General features: G+C 42.0%; 1 protein-coding gene across 1 annotated transcript in view; it reads right to left on the reverse strand.

Moving 5' to 3' along the window:
- COL4A5 (collagen type IV alpha 5 chain) overlaps window positions 1–15,638 on the reverse strand; it is a 70,540-nt gene that overhangs the window by 17,925 nt on the left and 36,977 nt on the right. The window contains exons 28-38 of the mRNA XM_077826630.1: window positions 15,108–15,197; window positions 14,026–14,175; window positions 13,123–13,221; window positions 11,674–11,763; window positions 10,754–10,884; window positions 7,293–7,419; window positions 5,716–5,796; window positions 4,586–4,684; window positions 3,293–3,343; window positions 2,254–2,439; window positions 12–21 (exon numbers count right to left, since the gene is read on the reverse strand). Of these exons, the coding sequence (XP_077682756.1) occupies window positions 12–21; window positions 2,254–2,439; window positions 3,293–3,343; window positions 4,586–4,684; window positions 5,716–5,796; window positions 7,293–7,419; window positions 10,754–10,884; window positions 11,674–11,763; window positions 13,123–13,221; window positions 14,026–14,175; window positions 15,108–15,197 (1,114 nt within the window). The remainder of the gene's footprint in view (window positions 1–11; window positions 22–2,253; window positions 2,440–3,292; window positions 3,344–4,585; window positions 4,685–5,715; window positions 5,797–7,292; window positions 7,420–10,753; window positions 10,885–11,673; window positions 11,764–13,122; window positions 13,222–14,025; window positions 14,176–15,107; window positions 15,198–15,638) is intronic.

Below are 15,638 nucleotides of genomic sequence, written 5' to 3' on the forward strand. Positions count from 1 at the left end.
TAAGGGGCTAACCTGAGGGACCTGGGAGTAGGGATCAAAGTTCACCAAGGCCATCATTACAACAGGGGGAAAAACATCAAAACTGTTAGAAATGTCAATGTATTAAACTAAACCTTTAAATTTAGATTTAGCTCAATATTGCTTTACATATAGTACACAAACACCAAACTATTACTGTTCGTGGTCAAAAATAAATTAGGGAGTTAAAAATAGTGTTTCATTCTCTTAGGAATCTGCTTTACTGTAGTAGCTATTCATAAACCCTTACTATTATCATCAGGCCAAACTCATCCCAGATATAACTCAGCAGAAGTCAATGGAATGACACTGGGTTTGAATTTGGTCACTTTAACTAGTCTGAAAATACACCCAGATGTTAGCAAGCAATGGATGGATCTGATTCATGTTTCTATTTATTATTTCCTTAGGAGTGGGATAATTTGTCAGCAGCAGAGCTGCTTTTATGACTAACTGCCTAAGGTTGAAATGTTATGAAAGCAGCATTTCCATGATGGGCTATAGTCCTTTTGTTCTACAAAGTGCTGATTGGAATAGAACTGCAGTAATAGTGCGGTTTATCCACATTAGTCCATGCACAAATGAGCAAGACAAACATTTCACTTGATATACTACATGCAACAAAAATGGAGATGAAAGAGAGAAAACATGCCTGAGCAGAACTTCACTGGTGTTTTCCAGCTGATAACCTAAAATGTGCACAAAATAATGGTCTTGTCTTCTAGTTCGCTGACTGATTTAGGTTAATAATTGCAGGGTTTATACAAAACATGTAAACAGGATCAGAGACCAGCAGAAATCTACCTATGCTACAGGTAGATTTTGGGATTACAAATTGTTCAGAATTTAATGTTTTACATTATACAGTTTAGATTTTGTGGATAACTTTTCGCATGAGAAATTATTTTAAGTAAAGGCTCCAATTGTTATAGAACAGCAATCAGCTGCCCTATGGAATGTTTCATCATCATAATACTTTGCACTTGGATACCACTTTTCATCAGAAGATCTCAAAGGTCTAGATTGTCACAGCCCTTACTTGGAGTTGCATCTACTTGCACCAGAGGTTAATTTGGCTCCAAGCTCACAATCCTAAGGACCACAGAAAATGTATATTGAAAAAAACCCCACAACTTCCCCCTGCTTCCTAAATTGCTAATATATGGATAGCAGTTATTTTGTAAATGCACTAACTCAATGTTTACCTTCCTTACTCAGAGCTTTCACCAACGAAAAATCCCAAATTCAGAATACTCGCAGAGTTTCAGTTTAAAAAAAAAAGTGTTTTCTATTTGTAAGCAAGCAAACAACTTCATTTCAAAAAGCTGCTTCTCTTGAAAATGAATGTCAAGTGCATTGGATGGCAATTTATAGTATTAGCTGCTAATTAATTTCATGGCCAAGTAACAACTGTACTTGGACTTGAGAGGTGAAAGACAGAATATTCACTGACACAGTCCTTAATTGCTCAAAAGTGGCATCTTAAGATAGATGAATTTTCCATGAAACAATATATAAACACATACATTAATCTAATTCCTCAATACACCAGGGATCTGCTCAGTGATGTTAACCCAGGATGGAAGTCATCATTTCCAGAATTAGTAGATGCAGGAACAAGATACAAACATGGAATGGAAAGATGAAGACTGCATGGTGTTGCACTGAATCCACTGGAACTGTGTGACACGATGGAACAATGATGTGCATACATGATGTTGAGATGAAGAAACCACTATCCGATTTGATCATGCTGTGATGCTATTATGAATTTGATTTTCATGGGTCCTAGAATGACGGAGTTTATTACTTTTATTTTTGTGCACGATGAAATTCATTGATCATGTGACAATGCCAAAAAGGCGTATTTGGCAGATGCTGCAAAAGTTGATTTGGTGCTCTCTAGATGATTGCTGTGACAACATGCTGAGAATCTCATGTTTATCAATGCATTGTATTTTGCTGCCAGGTATGAGCAGGGTCTTTCAAAAAAGAGACTAGCAGAAATCAAGATTTTTATTTGTTTTTAGTATCTTTCTTAATATTGTTGCTTTTGGCACGACAGCCTTTTGGTTACCAAGAAATATTTAAAGATTATACCATGGAAACATGGCTGTCAGCCAAACACTATATCAAAAGAATTGGTCTGAAATTCAGAAGTTCTAAAGGCCAATAACCTGCCAGCAAAATAAAGAATTATTGACAGAGATGGACTGTTATGAACTGCATGCCTACCTGGTCTCCCCGGTACACCTTGTGGACCAGGACTACCTTTAAGACCTTCCATAGGTGGCCCAGGCAGGCCTGGTGGACCTTGTGGACCTTGTAGACCGGGGAATCCCTGGAAACCTGGTTCACCCTTCAAACCTGTAAGTCCAGGGGCTCCTGGAAGGCCAGGTAATCCCATCTCGCCCTTTTGCCCTGTTAAACCAAACAGACATGTTTATGGATGCTGTATTTAGTTTAGTTACATGTAAAATATCCAAACTTCAGTTGAAGTACTAGGACTTGATTCCATTCTTGCTTATAAAGGTGTAAATCTGAACACACCTCACTGGAACCAATGGAGTTACACCAATGTAAAACTGGTGCGAGAGGACAAGAAGTACAACTTGTGGCATGCAAGAGGACCTTGCTAAATCTCACTCTGCTACTCTTCAAATCCACTGATGCTCAAACTCACAAGGGTCTCACAACCCCACTTCTGAGCAAAGGTTTAATGGACGTGACATTGCTGTGGTGAGATCCCCCAGTATTAAGACTTTATTAGTCTCATACAATATAGCACAGAGTGTTAAGACATACAGGATACAATTTTCAAAAGTGCCCAAGTTATTTAGGCGTTTTAGTCACCTTGAAAGTCAAAGGAAATTAGACTTCTAAGTGTCTAAGTCATTCCTGAAAATTTGCAGGTGACTTTTGAAAATCACTTAGGTGCTTCTGCAAATTTTACCCATTGTCATACCTTATAACTAAGCCATATTTGTTAGGAGTAAAACAACACACTACAGTGCATGATGCAGTCGATTTAACCGTCTTGTCGTTTTTGCTTAATTGTTAATTCACTAAGTTCAATAGTGAGACAAGGGTCTCTCAGTTACTGATGCAAATTAGAGAGGTCCTACTGTAGTACATGAGATAAAAGGTTACTGCTACATTGTTAATTTGGTACAGCATAACGATATCAGCTAAACGTCTACCACCTTTCCCCCCTTTTGTGTGTATATACATTTTACAAACATCCTTATTAAAAAAAAGAACAACAACACTTTGCCTGATAATCCTGGGAGTCCAGGAGGTCCTGGGCGCCCAAAACCTGGCTGACCTGAAAAAAAAACAGATTAATCTTTTTACAAATGTGGAGTGCTCAAATCTCCAGAAGCAGGAAGCCTAGGGTAAAGATAAGAAGTTAGAATCCCTTACCAGTAATTCCGTTTCCTTAATGAGGGGTTTCTAATAGGGTTCTCGCTCACTTCCACATCTCCCCTCAGTGTTAAGGGATCTCTTCCAAGGTGATATGCTGCTTACATGGCATGTTTCTTTCCATCCTCAAGATGGTCTTTCACATTGTGGGTTTTGGTAAATTTGCATTTGTAGTTGTGTGATAGTAGCTATTTTTAAGAGAGTACCTTCTGGATCCAAGAAGGTTCTAGAGCAGGGATGGACATTTTTAAGGTAGTAGAGGGCCACACAACCCACTAAAATGCTTTGGTGGGCCATTCTTTAAAAAAAAAAAAAAAAGGCTCCAGGATATAGTGGAAGAGGAAGCCTTCGTGGCTGAGGAACAAGAGGCCCTTGCTGTCCCAGTGCAGCTTGCTGGCTGCTGCTGTGAAAACGGCCGTGAGAGCAATGAGTCCCACAACAACGCTACCATATACACCTGCCCACCCATGTTCAGCTACATGATCTCTGGGAAGGAGGATGAGCTTGTGCCAATAGACACTACCCTGCCACTGGGGACACGCTACCCCCATTCAGCAACCCCAGCAGCTGCCCACCAGGGCCATCCTGAAGTGAGTTCACAGTGACCAGAGCTGCCACCTTCTGCCTGCACTGCAGCAGGTGCAGAGGAACTGCCTCCTCTCCTCCAGGCGGTAGGAAGAGCTGCCTCTCATCCCCTTTCACCATCCTTTGCTCCATGCTGGCCACGGCTCTCACCCCTTCCCTCACTCCAGGTGCTGGCAGAGCCACCTCCTCTCACACTCAGATTTGGGTGGACCTGGGTGAGCCCACCCATGGCTGCATGCCTGGTTGATTGGCCAAATAAAGTGATCTGGCAGGATGGGTGCAGCTCATCCCTAGAGGAGCAGAAGCAATGGCAGCTGGAATGGAATTAGAGGCAAAGGGATTGTGCTCAACTACAACAGCCTTAGAGGGCCAAATGTCTAAGAGCGAAGAGAGTTCTTGCTCTGTATCTCACTGGAGGCTTGATGCCCTTCGTTGTGTGCACCCCCAAGAGCTGGGAATCACAGAGGCTATTCTGAGGGAGCATGGATGGTTTTGGAAGAGGACTGAGCAGAAATCAGAACACAGTTAGAAGCAGAAAATAAAAAGGAAGGAAGCTAACCTGGTTCACCCTTCTGTCCAGCTGGTCCAGGAATACCATCCCGACCTGGCTGCCCTTTCTCCCCTGGAAGACCTGGGGTGCCAGGACGGCCAACATCACCTAAAAAAAATATAGCAACATATTAGAGCAACAGCACACCAACTGCAAAATTAAAACTGAAGGAATGGTCAAGTAAGGTAAGGTCCATGTGAATGAGAACATTTAAAATCGAAACGAAAACTCTTTCCTTCTCTGCTTTCTGCACTCACAGAAAAAGGTCACAGAACTGTGATCTTTAAGCAGTTTAGTGGTGATTAAAATCCATCTAATGCTTCCATTCAGAGGTGAAATAAGGTTCTTGCTTCTGCAAACACAGGCTAAGCTATTACAATGCTTAATATAAAGAAAGCCTACAGATACTTGCTAGTTTCAAAAGGTAATGAGATAACTTCGTCAGTGACACAAGTAGTCAGGGTTGCTAACGGAAGGAAGGTTCAAGTATAATGGAATTACTGTAGTTTGGTTTCAGGGCACTGTACATACACGTGTGTGTGAGTGAGAGAGAATGAGAATAGATATACATCAAACAATACAGTTGTCAAGATATGAAAAAAGAAGCTATTTCAAATTTTAAAAAGGTTTATGGGACCAAATCCTGCAGGCAAAACTTCCATGACAGTTTACAGTTTTAACCCATTAATTGGATGCATAGTGTAACACTTGCAATCACAGTACTCCTTTTGCCAGGTCTAATTCCACCATGGTAAATCTTCACTTGCCGTTAGTGGATCTGGTCATATGCCCTCTGTAATCAATGGGAATTTTGCCATCCAAGATGGGCCTCCCATGTCAGAAATTATTATGAAGAAACAAAGAACCCATAATGCCAGTCTACGTTTTTCTGAAAGGGAATTTGGATTTTTCAAACAGCATTTTATAGCTTTCACTTTCAACTAAAGCTTTGAAGCTATTTCAAACCATTCTTTCCTGTTTAATCCTGCAAGTCACAGTTTGGGAGTCAGATATATACTATAGGTCATAGAACTTTCTGATGAACAGCACAAGCCAGGCATCTATAGAAACATAACTGAGGTTCTGCAATCAGTCTGATGGTTTTTCTAGCTTGACTTTGTTGTACTATTCATGCCTACCTGGTGGCCCAGGTGATCCAGGGAGACCAGGATTACCTGGGGGTCCATCAATACCTTTTGGTCCTGGAATTCCTGGTGTCCCTGTGAAATAGAGACATGTAAATCAAACAAGACACTGCAATGTTTTATCAGGCACTGGTATGCAATGGATAAGGTACAAGTCAGACCAAGTAAAGGGTGTCAAGAAAGTATCAAGATACTGTACAATACATGCTGCAACTGTTAACAACATAGATTTGCAACCATTCACTTAAAGGGACAGTAGGGCTTTAAAGAAGAGGAAGTTCATCAATATAAAACATGGTGGCCTAAAGGTGTTTTTTTCCTGCCATCCTTCAGAATCCCACCTTCTTAATTACTTAATGCTGAAGGCCAATAGCGTATCTAACTTAAGTCAGACAGGTTTCAGAGTAGCAGCCGTGTTAGTCTGTATCCGCAAAAAGAAAAGGAGGACTTGTGGCACCTTAGAGACTAACCAATTTATTTGAGCATAAGCTTTTGTGGGCTACAGCTCACTTCATCTAAAATGGATATAACCTAGTAAACAGCAGCAGCATATTTAGTGAGCAACACAGTGAAAGCAAGATGGACAGCAGCTAACTCATAATTCTCCACTCCCTATCTCCTTTCCAGAAAAAGATCTTAATGGGACATGGGTCTCACCTCCACAGCATTAAGTTGATGTGAGTTAAGGACACTTAACACCTATCATGATTGGTCCCTTAGTTTATATATCACTAAATTCATACTTGAGAGCCCCGGGGGTGTCTACACACAACAACTTGGGTTGGTATAAGTTATGCAGCTCAGGGGTGTGAACAAGTCAACCCTCTGAATGAGATAAATTACACCAACCTAAGCGTCGGTGTGGAAAGAGCTTCGTCAGTGGGAGAGCTTCTCTCACTGACATAACTAGTGCCGCTTGTGGGGGCTGGACTAATTAAGTTGACAGGCAAGCTCTCTCCCATCGGCTTAGCGCATCAGCAGCGCTATTGCGGCGCAGCTGCATCATTGCTGTAAAGCGCTGGAAGCGCTGTAATGTAGCCTTAGCCTGAATTATACTGACTATTAAAAAGTCTCTAGATAAGATTGCCAAACATAATAAATTCATATTTGTATATATTGAAAAAATCTCCTCTTTACAATTAATTCTTTAGAGAAGCCAAGATTTTGTAGTAATTTATATTAAAAGCCAAGGTCCACAAGGACTTTGTTGTAGCAATCCACAAGGGAAAAAGTATGGCCAAACTCAGATATTTTGTGCGTCAGAGGAGTTAGTAATCTGACCAATGCAGATAACTTAAGCTGCAGTATTGGCTTTCACAAATGTTCATGTGTTCTGGTTCCCTCAGTGCAAATGAATTGACATTGATTTTAGAAGGAAGTTTAAAATTATGTATCTCTATTCCTTTGCAGTGATGATTCCAGAAGCATTACATGAACTGGCTCCATGGTAAGAACCCTGAGCAATTGCAGCCTGCCCCCATTCAAATTACCTGCTTTTGGATATGGAAGTCAAAACATGAGAGCCTGAGCGGCAGACAGGAAATTCCAAGGAAAATTCCTAGTAAAATTACCTGGGAATCCAGGAAGGCCTGCTTCTCCTTTTGCACCTGGATTACCAGGTAATCCAGCCAAACCAGGATTTCCAGGTGTACCTTTGCTGCCAGGGTTACCTGGGTATCCAGGGAAACCAGTGTCACCCTGGAAAATATTAGGCAAAAATTAGATCCATTCATATTCATTTCATTTAATTCTTTTTGCATGTTCCTGTTCTTGACATCAGACACCAGTGAATGTCATTAAAAATCTTCACAGTTTTTCTTTTTGCCTAACTTAATGTTAACCAATGCTTAGTGCTGGAACTACCTTGGTAACGTTTATTACTTGAAAATGGCAATTGTAAAGATTTTAATGGTGGCCACTACAATTTGTTTGTATAGCGTTCCACAGAGCCTTTCCCCAAAGTTTGTTCTTTGGCATTGCAAAAAGTTGGAGGGGTTACTTTCTTTTAGCTCTACATGGAAAGATTTTTTTTTTTTTTTTTAACAATTTTAAACATACAACTGTAAAAATAGCATTGTGGGAGCCCAGGTATATTGCATCTAGGGCAGGAGTGGGCAAACTTTTTGGCCTGAGGGCCACATCGGGTTTCCAAAATTGTATGGAGGGCCGGTTAGGGGAGACTGTGCCTCCCCAACAGCCAGGCGTGGCCCAGCCCCCGACCTCTATCCAACCCGCCCTGCTTCTTGCCCCCTGATGGCCCCACCCCATCCAACCCCTCCTGTTCCCTGTCCCCTGATGGCCCCCCTGGGATTCCTGCCCCATCCACCACCCCCTGCTCCCTGACTGCCCCCTGCCTGCTCCTGCCTTCCCCCTGATGCTCCATCCAACCTCCCATCTCCTTCCTGACTGCCCCCCCGGGATCCCTGATCCCATTCAACCCCCCTGTTCCCTGCCCTCTCACCATCCCGATCCCTATCCACATCCCCACCCCCTGACCACCACCCCAAACTCCCCTGCCCTCTATCCAACCCCACCTGCCTCCTGCCCCCTTGCCGCACTGCCTGGAGCACCCGTGGCTGGCGACGCCACAGCCGTGCTGCCTGGCTGGAGCCAGCCACGCGCCGCGCAGCACCGAGCACCGGGTTGGGCCCGGCTCTGCAGCTTTGCTGCCCCAGGAGCTCGCAGCCCCACTGCCCAGAGCATTGTGCCGGCAGCGCAGTGAGCTGAGGCTGCGGGGGAGGGGGAAAGACCAGGGGAGGGGCCAGAGGCTAGCTTCCCGGGCCAGAAGCTCAGGGGCTGGGCAGGAGGGTCCCGCATGCCAGATGTTGGCCGTGGGCCGTAGTTTGCCCACCTCTGATCTAGGGTGACCAGACAGCAAGTGTGAAAAATTGGGATGGGGTTGGGGGTAATAGGAGCCTATATAAGAAAAAGACCCAAAAATCGTGACTGTTCCTATAAAATCGGGACATCTGGTCACCCTAATTGCATCTCAGTAATGCCATGTAAAACCTGTTCAGTTTACAAGCACAGAGTATTCTCCTAACTTGTCAGCTCTGCAACCACAACTCTGAAAGTAAAAACACTGTTTTCTTTCTGGCTCATGCATCACCACCAGTAGTAAAGGTTGAGATTGTCACATTTTTTACACAAATAGATTCATACCTGTACACCCCATTGCATTCCAGTGCTCTCCACTAACTACAGATTTCTGTTCAGTCATTAGGCTTTACTAGATGTCATGAAAATGGGAACTGGGCATTCAAATCCCACAGGTGGCTCTGAAAGTCTCAGTCATAAATAAAGTGTCAACTCTTCCTAGTAGGTGTTACTGAGCTACTAATATATTTTAAGCAAACACTTCATATTCCTCAAATTGGAGCTAGAAACTGTTCAAATCTGCTCCTATAGTATAAGCACAGGTTTAAGGAGTGGAATACTACCAACTCATGCTTTTAAAAGTAAGAGATGAACTAAGTTTCATTCTAAGTTACAAATAAACATTTATGCGATCATTGGCAACAAGACAAGTCCAGGTAGGAGATCTTTGGCCACGTTTATCCTGGTTACCAATCGTTACACCAAAAAATAAATTTGGCCCCCTTTAGTTTTAACATTCCAATCAGGTACCTTGCTAAAAATGAGATATTTTTATAAGTTCTATCCCTACAAGTTATTTTATCAGTGCAGTTCACACATACTTCTGCTTCTTGTTGTTATTCCTTGCCCAAGTGCCATAATTCCCCAGACATTCCCCAGACCTGAGGAAGAGCTCTGTGTAACCTCAAGAGGTTGTCTCTCTCACCAATGGAAAAGATATTACCTCACCCACCTTGTCACCCTATAATTCCCTAAAACATCAGAATCATTTTCACAGCAACAACTGTGAGGTCAAACAGGATTATGTCATCATGTGGAAAAGAAGCAACAGAATCTTTTAAGAAGCCAAGATTCTGTTGCCATGCAGTTATCTTGGACATTGTAGAAGGAAGAAAAATACAGAAGTGTGTGATATTTTATCTAAGGATTGGTTTTGTCTCAAGATTAGCCATAAGGCTCCCAGTGACAGCTGCTAGGCGCTTACCTTTTTTATAAAGTCTGGTCACTTACGTAGCAAATGTTTGAAAATCTGGGCACCAATATCTTTTTCCGGGCTTTAGTTTTTGGCAGCAGCAACTGTTACCTTTTAGTTGCATCTTCCCTGTGGATGCGTCTCAAAATGGCACCTCTGCGCATTGTAGTCACCATTTTTCAAGAATGAATTGTGGTTGCTTGAGATTGGAATGGAGCAGTTCATTCTACTACTCCCTATAGGTTGTCATGATGTCACCAATTATAACAGTGACATCATGACAACCTATAGGGAATCTTAAGTGAGCCATAACTAGGATAGGTTTTAGAGTAGCAGCCGTGTTAAGTCTGTATTCGCAAAAAGAAAAGGAGGAGTTGTGGCACCTTAGAGACTAACCAATTTATTTGCGCATAAGCTTTCATGAGCTACAGCTCACTTCATTGGATGCATTCAGTGGAAATTCAGTGCATCCACTGAATGCATCCGATGAAGTGAGCTGTAGCTCACGAAAGCTTATCCTCAAATAAATTGGTTAGTCTCTAAGGTGCCACAAGTACTCCTTTTCTTATAACTAGGATAGTCTCATATGCAACTTTCTGCCAAGTGCTAATACCACCACAGATCGGGGGTTCTCCAGCTGTTCCAGTTGCTTTAAAATATTACTCTCTACCAATGGAAACGGACATCACAGATGCTTGTCTCAGTAGATGGCCCTCTGTTAAACAATTCTTAATAAACAAAGACTTTTATGAAGAAAGCCAGTGCTGCCATTGGCTGCAGGGGAAGTGAGTTTTATGCAGATTTTCAAAAAACCTGTTTTTCCTTTAAAATGAATCTTTATTTTAATCTTAAAAACACTGAATCCCAGTGTGTCTTTCTCTTCACACAAAAAAAATGAACACACTTTAACACAGAAATATCATTCACCCACAGCGCCTTCTATGGAAGGATTTTGAAATATACCTTAGGACCAGGGATTCCAATATCTGAAAGACCTGGGTTGCCTTTCTCCCCTTTTAATCCTGGAAATCCTGGAGGGCCAGGCTGGCCTGGACGTCCTGCTATGCCTTGAAAACCTTTAATACCTGGGATACCTGTCCAAAATATCAAAACATAATGGTTTTGCAGCAGCTTCAGAGCAGTCAGTCAAATTGTAAACGGACCAGAAAGGACTAATGAAGAGTTGAATGACTGTTGAGACTTATTTTTTTAATCAAAAACAAACAAACAGCTAAAATCTCTAAGGGCTTCAGCATATTTCTCATATGTGGGGAAGAATTCTACAGAATGCACAAGCATATAAATATTGCCTGTGTGTGTATATTTTTAAACTCTAGTAAAACCAAGAGGCCCTTGATAGTAAATAGCAACCAATTACTACTATAACCCCCCAAATATTGGTGTTGTTGTCCCAACACGTCTTCCAAAGTAACTGAATTACTGTATCTATTTCCTTTCGAACAAATAACCCATCTTATTTTCCCTCTGATGGGCTAGTCCACAGAGTCCTTTTCATTTCTAAACTGTTTTGTTGGGTGGAATCTGAAAAACGAGAGACCAGGCCCAATAAAAATTGTAATAAGATTCTTAGACAGATTTGTGGTCTTAGATGAACTACACATGAAAGCTACAATAGTAACACAGCCTTCCAGCTTTTATCTGTAGTACTTTAAAATGAATGTACTGTGTTAAATATTTTATTATACAAGTCTGAATCTTCTATGCCAAGGCGTTTACCATATATTCTCTCTGTACTCTTCACATAAGTATATGCATACTACTTTACATATATTTACATTCATATACACATTACACATGCAAATCTGCCTCTGCTCCGCAGAGATGAAACGTACTGACCGGACCAATGCCTTTTGGTAACTAACCTGGAAGCCCCGTCTCTCCCACGGCACCTTTTTGTCCTGGAGGTCCTGCTGGTCCTGACTGCCCAGGAAGCCCTGGCTCTCCCTTGGGGCCTAGAAAGTAGGTTACTTTAGTTAACAGATGGCAATGACAAATCATTTTGAGACAGTGATTTCTCACATGAATATGGCCATCTTCTAATCTGGGGTTTCTTTCGGTGCCCAGCTTCCCTGAGATACCTTTTTTCCCCAATTTGCACTGAAGATTTAAACCTTTTCTTTCAACTGCAGACCTTGATGCAGTTATCTATGCCTTTCCTCCCTGAGTAAAAATGGACTGCACATACAACTACAACTTGGGAACCATCTGAAACCAACTAGCACAGAATGTGGCTGCCAGTTTCTTAAGCAGTGCTTCACATAAAGAGCACATTCTCCTGGTGACTCCTTAATCTGCAATGGCTGTTCTTTAGTTTCCCGTGAAGTTTAAGCCCATGAATTCGACCGATTAAGCCTTAACTGGTGTGGGTCCTGACTGTCTGAAAGATTGCATAAAATCCCATATGACACCTAGAGCAAGACTTGCAACCAGGCAATGCTGGTAGAGAAATACTGAACAAAAAACATAGAGGCTTCAGAAGCAGCAGAATAAATACCATGAAGTAAGTTTTTTGATCCATGCAGTAGCTAAAAGCATACATATGACTTCCAGCTAACCTCCCCAAGACTTCTGTTTGGTCTGTTGCTAACTGTAGAGGTAAGGACTAATGATGTAGGGATATGTTGACTAAGTAGGTCAGTCAAGGCTACTTACAACTCCTCCAATCAGGTTGCTCTAAGCAGCAAGCTCGTTTCCAGCTACCCCAATGGCAATCCCAAACTTCAACCAGATCAACGGCTCAAAAATTGCATTCAGGTATGCCTAGTATTTTACTAGGAGTAACAAATCCACAATTTGGATAGGGATCCCAAGTTCTCCAAAGTCTGCAGATATTTAGATCTAGAAAGTGAAATTGCCCTTTATGATGGTACTACGATGTGAGTAAAAATGACGAAGTCATTCAACATCAATGAAGAAAGCTGGGAGGAGAATGGAGAATCCAGTTGAATCTGGAGGGAATACCTGGCACTGGGTGCAGCTCAGCACGAAGTGGCTTTGATTCAGAGAATGGAAGCAAAGTGAGAAAGAAGAAAGCAGCATGCTGTAATCTTGGACTCCCACTGAGACAATACATGGATCTGTGAAACTTATAACAAGTTGTGTCGCTCTTGAATTGCGCTTGTCAGTGATAAGCAGACTCACTAGGCACCTGGCTAGACCTCTTATGCATACACCATGATACAGTGGATCGAAGGTTCCCTAAATATGGTTTACAACCATATTTTGCTGCCACAAAACCAACTGCATGTGCATTTTTACAATCCAAGTCATTCATTACAAAGACTGTACATGGGCAGGGTTTTCTACCTTACCTGACAATCCTGGTGCACCTGGTTGCCCATTGAATCCAGGTGGCCCTGGGTCACCTGGAAGACCTTGATAACCTTTCTGGCCTGATACTCCAGAAATACCTTTAAGTAAAAAGACAAAACTTAATTACTGCTTTTTTTATTTTTATATCAAAGGAGCAAATTTCCTCATATATGAATAAAATGCCAAGTAAGGATTCTCTCTTATCAGGTGCAAATCTCCATATAAGCTAACTCGAGAGACAGTACCATAGAACACAAGTCAGTGTTCCTGAAGACCCTGGATGAATATCTACAGAACAGAAACAACACAGTGTAGGCAGAGGCAATACAAGCTTCCTGACATCAGCCATTGACAATATGCTTCACAGCCATACTCACAGAAGCCCTAGGTCTGCCTTGGGGCCTAGAACAGCAGATTAGTTTTGTTAAATAGATGGCAATAATAGATCATTTTGATGCACTGGTTACTCCCATGAATAGGATGGGATAGGTTCAGCCTACATGTTTATTCTAATCTTTGTATCTGCATTTAGGCTACTTTTCCAAGTGGTTTTGACTTTACTCTTAGACTGCAAGCACTTCAAGGCAGGGATGCATAGCACCTACAACAATGAGGCCCCAAATCCTGGCCAGGGCATTAGGATGCTTCTCTGATATAAATGTTACACAATAAGAAGAGTTTACTAGTAAGGACACTGCAACTGACTATATATGGAATAACTCAGTCACACTCAAATACAGTAGTCACTTTAAACCTTCTCTTCAAGAGAAGAAAAAGAAGAGAGACCCCTGACCCCATCCAGTTTAAGTTTTCCTTGCAGTGAAGGACTAACTGATTATAACTGAATCCATCTCGGTTCACCATCACCTGTAGGAAACCAGCCCATGTATGGAATTCCTCACCTGGAATGCCTGGCTCGCCTTTCTCTCCTTTTGATCCCAGCTGGCTTGGATCAACTTGTCCAGGGGGACCTGGCAGGCCTGTTTCACCTTTGGTGCCTTTCTGCCCTGCCAGTCCAGAAGGTCCTGGCTGACCTGGTAAACCATCACTGCCTACAGGACGTACAGACAGCAAAAGGAAAGTGTAATCTTTAGGGTGGCTAACATCAGTTATGTTTCTATCACACTCCGCTATGGCTGGCCTCCAGGATCTATTCACAAGTAGTGAAATTCACCCAGTGGGTAGTTAGCTCCTGCAAGGCTGTCCACACCACCTTACACCACGCAGGGGGCTGAGTGAGGGGCAATAGATGGAATGATTGCATAAGGGTGCCTACATGTGGAAAAGGACTGTATGTCTTGAATAGGCCATCACAGAGGGAACAGATAGCTGTATAACAAAGCAAAGATCCAGAAGCCCCAACACATTGCACACCCGACATTAATAAATAAAAGTAATAATACCACCTCTATCCAACTGTTACATAGCGCTTTCAATCAATAGATCGCAAAGCAGGAACAGTGTTTGCGAGTCTGCTGGCCGCCTGGTGCAGAGGGAGATTGATGGATTTTACATACCAAACTCACAAAATTCACCTGCATACAGCCAGATTATGTGGGCTTTATGTGGAGGGAGTGAATTTCATCCATGCTGCATAAAGCCAGCTCTGGAAGGCCTGACGACGCAAAGCCATCAGTCCATCTTTTACATTGTCTGAAACAGACTTTAACAAGTATTATCTTTATCATCATTTGCATTTCTTTAATGTCTTCAATCCAAGGATCTCAAAGATGAAACAGCTAAAGCCTCAGAATGCCACTTCCAATATGTCACATGGATAGCTTACTACTGCTTTAAACAAAGTACCTGTGAATACCAAAGTCAGAAAGATAACCCAACCCAACCTTAGCAATGAAATTCTGAACTGATTTATGCTATGTAACTCCCCAACAAAACCAAGAATACATCAGAAGCTGCTCCCAACAACTTTGAAGGATAAGCAGTGTTAAATTCTCTGCATTGAAAATAGTCAGACAAATGTTACCTTTAGGACCAGGAAGGCCATTTCTGCCAGGAGTTCCAGGAGGGCCTTGTGGACCTGGAGCTCCCATCACACCCATCTCACCTTTGGCACCTAGATGCATTGAACCACCAATGTCATTCTGAACAAAAATCCCAAAGCAATCAGTACTTAACTTTCACCTGTCTTCATTCCTATGGTATTAACCCTGTACATCAAAGTCTGCTAACTTGAGTAATTCTCATTTTATACCTAAAATATAAAGGGCCAGATCCAGTGAGAGACTGAGCCCATGTAAATCCCAGTGGTTTCAATGGGTGTTACAGTGCTTAGCCCTTCTGACGATCAGGCTCATATAGAAAAATAACTTCCTAGAATAATTATACTTGAATGTGGCGCAGGCTTTTCCATTATTGATTCTTGCAGAGAGTGGTGTGTGTTTGTTTCTTATAAGCCATATAAATCCGTTTCCTGTATAAAATATTTCATGAAGGAGAGTTATTTATTTTGAATTTAAAGTGTTATTTACTGAAAGTCAAAGAGGTAATTATAAAT

Source organism: Eretmochelys imbricata, chromosome 9, assembly GCF_965152235.1.
Source record: "Eretmochelys imbricata isolate rEreImb1 chromosome 9, rEreImb1.hap1, whole genome shotgun sequence".
NCBI classification, from domain to species: domain Eukaryota; kingdom Metazoa; phylum Chordata; order Testudines; family Cheloniidae; genus Eretmochelys; species Eretmochelys imbricata.